Genomic DNA, 6,000 nt, shown 5'->3' with positions numbered 1-6,000 from the left:
CATCCAATTCAAGAGCTATATTAAAAAAGGGGTAGTTGAAAATACTGGAATGTTTTACATGCATAATTTGAATACATTAGATTGTGCATTAGATTTTATAATTATGTATATGTATATATAGACTGTATATAAACTCAAAAATTAATTATGTATATGTATATATAGACTGCATATAAACTGTATATATAGACTGTATATAAACTCAAAAAGCAAAATCGCACAATTGTCTTTTCGAGTGTTGGAGAAAGTCGCTACGTGATTGGCTGCAGACTGTGCGTGGGCGTGGCTTGAGGAGTGCTCTTGCTTTGCAGCGACGCTCCGCCGCGCAAAGCGAGGCTCAGCAAGCAAGCAGCAGGAGAGGAGGAGGAGGCGGTGGAGGATGAAGAGAGCGTCACAAAGTTTCAGCGGACGAAGCTCGCTCCGGATCAGGTTCGTGCGCCTTCTTGCTTCAGGAAAACAATAATAAACTTGCATGAGACAAAAGGTGAATTAGACGTCGAGCAAAGTCGCATCTCCTGCGATGCACGTGCTAAATGGCAAGACTAAAAAGTTAGAATCCTGTTTGTATTTAATCGACACCAAAATATGTAGTACAGTATATCATGTTTATTATATTTATAATATATAGAAACTTGCATCAGGGGGATAAGATACTTACATGCCTACTTTTTTATTTTTTTTGGTATCAATCCGATACCAAGTAAATTCAGAATCTAAAAGCAGGTTACAGCAAAGCAAATCATTTTTGTTCAATTCAAATATATAGAGCTGTGAAAAAAAGTCCCAATAGTTCATGTAAGTTCTCAATACATGACAACATTTTGCGCAAGGGGGCACATGCTCGGCACATGCGCAAAGAGAGGAGAGGGGAAAAAAAGCAGATTGATCTGACACCGCACACTTTGCAGCAATGAATGGTACAAAAGAATAAAACAATAAAATAGCAGAATTGACCCGTTGGTTCTGAGGGTGTAATAGTACAGCTGCTACCTTTTGAGGCACAGCTGGACAGTCTTCATTCTTTTAATTTGGAATTTTGTGCTAAAAATAAGCTACTGAACAACAGTTTCCAATGTCCAGTCATCCCTCGCCACTTCCTGCTTCGAATTTTGCGGCTTCACCCTATCACGGTTTTTCAAAAATATATTTGTTAATAAATCATTGCTGTGTCATGTTTGAATGCGGCTTAAAATAAGCCCATTTCACTTTTTTTTGCCTATGTGAAGCATTTTTTTAGCATAAAAATGACTAAATAAAGTAAAATTCTAACCTAAGGCATTCAGAAGGCGCATTCAAAGACGTTGTGATGATGTGTAGTATTCTACATTGGTCACCAGGGGTCAGTAATGTTACTGGGGTTTGATACAGACATAAAAACAAATCTTTTCATTTGTCCTTGTGCACCAAAAGTAATTTATTGAACAATTTGTTTTTTGTGTACGGTCGTCCCTCGCCACTTCCTGCTTCGATACGTTAATAAATCATTGCTGTTTTGTGGTTGAATGCAGCCTATTATTAGTCCAAAAATAAGCACATTTCTACATATTTGTTTGCCTAAACCAAGAATTTTCAAGCATAAAAATAGCTAAATGAGGTAAAATACAAATATAAAGATGTTGTGATGATATGTAGTGTTCTACACTGATCACTAGGTGTCAGTAATGTTACTAAGAATGAGACAATAAAGTAGCACAATTGTTTGTTTTCCGTAGCTTCACTCTATCACGGTTTTTCCAAAATATATTTGTTCATAAATCATTGCTGTTTCGTTGTTGAATGTGACCTATTATTAGTAAAAAAAACAAAAACAAAAATAAACAAACATGTTTAAGCAAATTTGACTTCTTTTGGCCTAAATTAAGCATTTTCGAGCATAAAAAAGCTAAATGGCATAAAATAAAAATATAAGGCATTCAGAGATGTTGTAGTATGCTATAGTAGTAGTATGCTACACGGGTCACTAGGTGTCAGGAATGTTACATTGATGACACAATAGCCATTGCAGGAATTACTGTACAGAACAGGAAGTAAGAAAGAACAACAAGGAGCTCTCCCAAAACTAACATGTGTCAGTCTATATTATCTCTTATTTCTGTCTTATTTTCTCTTACTATGTTGGGTAATAGGAGTGTAAAAGTGACTATGGGGTGTTATTTCATGTCTAGAGGGCTCTAATTATGTTAAAAACAGTATTTAGAAGGTTGTAAACAGTAGGAGGTTGTTTCTATGCTCCAAGTACCAAAATATTCCATTTATAAATAAGTCCTACTTTGCAGAAATTGACTTATCACGATCGGGTCTGGAACCAATTAACTGCAATAAACGAGGGATTACTGTATTGACATTCCTCCAAAACATGCATCTAACTAAATTCAGGTTCAAGTCAAATAGCATAAAAAATGCTTTTAATTCATTCAATTACGGTTATTTTTCAAAAGACACCCCCTTCAGGACGGACCGTTTTAGACCATTTTGACTTTGATTCTTCCAAGGCACACAGAATATTGTGTTGCATGGTTATATAAACACGGAACCTACCAAAAGAAACATTAGACTCTCGTCTTTCATCAGAAAAAAAAAGTTTGTTTCTACCTTTTTCCGTTCTTTAGTAATCAGCAGTAGAACATAGGTAAGTTTCAGGAAAATATCAGTTCCCGACTAAAAAAGGGAGAAAAGCAGCTTTTTGTGAAAAGATACATTTCAAGCATAACTTTCACTTTGACACAAATATTGATTGCTTGTGTGACAGCTCAAATATTTAAATAACTATACCACAACATAAACAACTAAAAAAGTGGTTATTTTACATTAAAATAGCAATTTATTTACAAATCTAACACTATAACTATTTACAATTTTCACATTTGGAACTGAACTGTGTGCGTGCGCGCACGTTAAAATGTCCCTACAATGCATAACCTTCTGCATGCTTACACTCTTCCGCGCTCTCCCACTTCCTCCTTCCTGTCATGTGTGATTTTTCCGTCCACATGATCCATGCCGAGCTCTTATCAAATGCACTTCTGCCACCTTGTGGCCGTTTTTATGGCTTAAAATTGCTTTGAAGTTAGATGCATTCGTGGAGAGTTGCGTCGTCACCTCCTTTAGCCTCTTGCGCAAAAAAACGCAAAAGACGTGTAAATAGGTTGTTGGGATCGGACGTTCGGGTTTCTAAAAATGTATAACTACATCTTTGATAGTGAATGAGTTAATGGGTCGGTTAGGGATTCAGTTTGGCCAACCGACATTTTAAAGCGCATGCAGAGCTGACCACTCTTGATACTTCGAATGCAGCTAAGCACATCAGGAGGTTGCCTTCAGCCACAGCTGTTGACGTCTATTGGGAGTTACTGTATTTGTGTTTGCATTACAGGAGACGAGCAGCTAGTGTGGACGTCAGGAAAAAAAATGTGGTGATGTGATTTGAGAGGCGTGTGAAATCTGTGCCCGCGGTGAATAATTGAACCCGTGTTGAATAACGCACCTCTCATTAACGGTAATTAGTGCTGCTGTCGGGATTCTAATGATGTCAGGTGTTGCTCAGGTGTCTTTCAGATGATATATAAGTGTGAGTGATACTGTTTTCATCAGTTATTGCCATGGGCTTCATGTATTTGCATGACTTTTAATGACCGCACGTCCAATCTCAACCTAATGGACGACCACCCCCGGCGCTCAGTGGTGCTCCATTAAGTGGAGTAGCGCGATGCGCTGTGTTCAAACCTCAAGCGCCACTCCATAAATGGATGCACACGGCCAAAAATCCTGTCCTACAGGCCACAATCTTAGGCACACTTGCTCACTTTTGATTGGTATTAATTTCGCAAAATGCGTGTTGTTGCCATGCATCATAGTGGGAGGTGTTTCCAACAGTGACCTCATTAGCTTAATAGAACAAGAATACTATGTTTTGATGGTAAATTCCCGTGAATTGATATGAAAAGTTGCACAAAAATTAACAAAACGTATATATCCAGTATATACAGTATTAACTCATTAACTCATTCAATACCAAAGATGTTTTTATGAACCCGAACGCCCAATCCCAAAGACATATTTATAAATCTTTTACGTTTTTTTTCCCGCAAGATGCAAAAAGAAGCGATGTCACCGTTTCACCAGTTTCAAGCCATAAAAACGGCCACAAGGTGGCAGAACTGCATTCGATACGAGCTCGGCAGGGATGTTTTTCATGTAAAAACACACTCGACAGCAAGGAGGAAGTGGGAGAGCGTGGAGGAGTGTAGCGTACAGAAGGTTACACATTGTCGGGAAATTTTAACCCTTGCATACGCAGACACGTGCACACACACAGTTTAGTTCCGAATCTGAAAATTAAATTAAATAGTTTATAGTGTTATATTTGTAACTAAATTTCCATTTTGATGAAAAACAACTTTTTTGTTGTTGTTTATGTTGTGGTGTAATTGTTTAGATATTTGAGCTGTCACAAAAGCAAAAAATATTTGTGTCAAAGTGAAAGTTATGCTTGAAATGTATCTTTTCACCAAAAGCTGGTTTTCGCCCTTTTAGTGGGGAACTGATATTTTCCTGAAACTTACCTATGTTCTACTGCTGATTACTAAAGAACGGAAAAAGGTAGAAACAAACTATTTTTCCTGATGCAAGACGGGAGTGTAATGTTTGTTTTGGTAGGTTCCATGTTTATATAACCACACAACACAATATTCTGTGTACCTTGACAGATCAGTCAAAATGGTCTAAATTGGCCGCTAGTGAAGAGGTTGTCTTTTGAAAAATGGCTGGGATTGAATGACTTAATGATTTATTATTGATAAAAAATTGGGTGATATATCATAGCTGGGAAGTTGCGCAATGATTGTTCAAATAAAAATAAAGGTGCAGAGTGATGAGTGAATTTTCCACAAAGTAGGATTCTTTCATTTATAAATGGAATATTTTGTTAGATAGCATAGAAAACCTGTTTACCACCTTCTAAATACGATTTGTAACATTATTAGAGCCCTCTACACATGAAATAGCAACCCTATAGTCACCTTTACACTCCTATTACTAGGGGTGTAACAGTACAAGTATCTGTATCGAACCGTTCAATACGCATGCGTACTTTATCGAACAATACGCAGTTTCATATTTCATCAACTTGTGTTGTCGCTCTGTGCTTGAAAGCTCCGTCTGTGTATCTGTGATCCACCACTCTGGCTTAGGTTGCATTGTCAAGCACAGAGCCACTGAGCTCTGTCTTTTTCATACCATGCTGAAAAATGAGAAAAATGTGAAAAATGTTTCAATAAAATTCAAATTTAAAAAGGCAGGTAAATTTATTTTTAGCAATTAAAACCGTGGTGGCACAATCCGTAAATGTAGGATACTCTCCATGCATAAAATGACTTTCGTCTGCACTAAAGGACCCGACAAGCATCCTATAGAGAAGCCGGCGTCCGCTTGGCCTCCATGTCCACTCTCAGCTTACCCCTGGTGACAAATGGACAACACGCAGCGGTAATGCTGATCTCCAGGAAGGCCTCGTCAGTGTCCTACTCTAATGACCTGTAACAAGAGCAGAGTGGCTGCGCAGGAAAGAGAAAACCCTGCCTGCAAAAGCCCTCCCGAGGTTTACCACAGGAGAACATCCAGCCCCCCAAATCATGTCAATCCAATTCATCCCTTGCAGACACCCAAAATTACGAACCAAAAAAGAGAATAATTCTAGTTTTACTTGCAGAATTCAATGTGAAATGTCAAATGAAATGGATAAACAAACATTTAACATCACTCGTTACCTTTATTGAAGGCTCTTGTTGGCGAAGACGGTGAGGAGCGTCGAGGGAGGAGGGGAAGGCATGCCATCTTTGTGGTTTGGGCTGAGTTATTAATTCTTGAATTCTAGTGTTTCTCACCTTCTTCATCGAATTGCTGCCACTTGCAACATCCTTTGGCCCCATGGTGGGTTATTTAGCAGTCACACTTGATGAAAAAATTGAGAGTGAGTCAGCAACGCATGGGGTTCTTTCATCA

General features: G+C 38.2%; 1 protein-coding gene across 3 annotated transcripts in view; it reads left to right on the top strand.

Annotated features, from left to right (window-relative positions):
• The first annotated feature begins 326 nt into the window (after positions 1-326).
• The window catches only part of LOC129188873 (cortexin-1-like), a 27,948-nt gene continuing 22,274 nt past the window's right edge, over positions 327-6,000 (top strand). The window contains exon 1 of one of the 3 annotated variants that reach the window (XM_054789979.1): positions 327-429. Coding sequence is in view for 1 of the 3 variants with exons in the window: in XM_054789983.1 (XP_054645958.1) it covers positions 380-429 (50 nt within the window). In the remaining 2 variants the exon portion in view is untranslated. The remainder of the gene's footprint in view (positions 430-6,000) is intronic. The other 2 variants (XM_054789983.1, XM_054789982.1) reach the window with 2 other exon arrangements.

This window comes from Dunckerocampus dactyliophorus, chromosome 10, assembly GCF_027744805.1.
Source record: "Dunckerocampus dactyliophorus isolate RoL2022-P2 chromosome 10, RoL_Ddac_1.1, whole genome shotgun sequence".
NCBI lineage: Eukaryota > Metazoa > Chordata > Actinopteri > Syngnathiformes > Syngnathidae > Dunckerocampus > Dunckerocampus dactyliophorus.
Note: the sequence above shows the minus strand (reverse complement) of the source record. Positions and strands in the feature narration are given on the sequence as shown.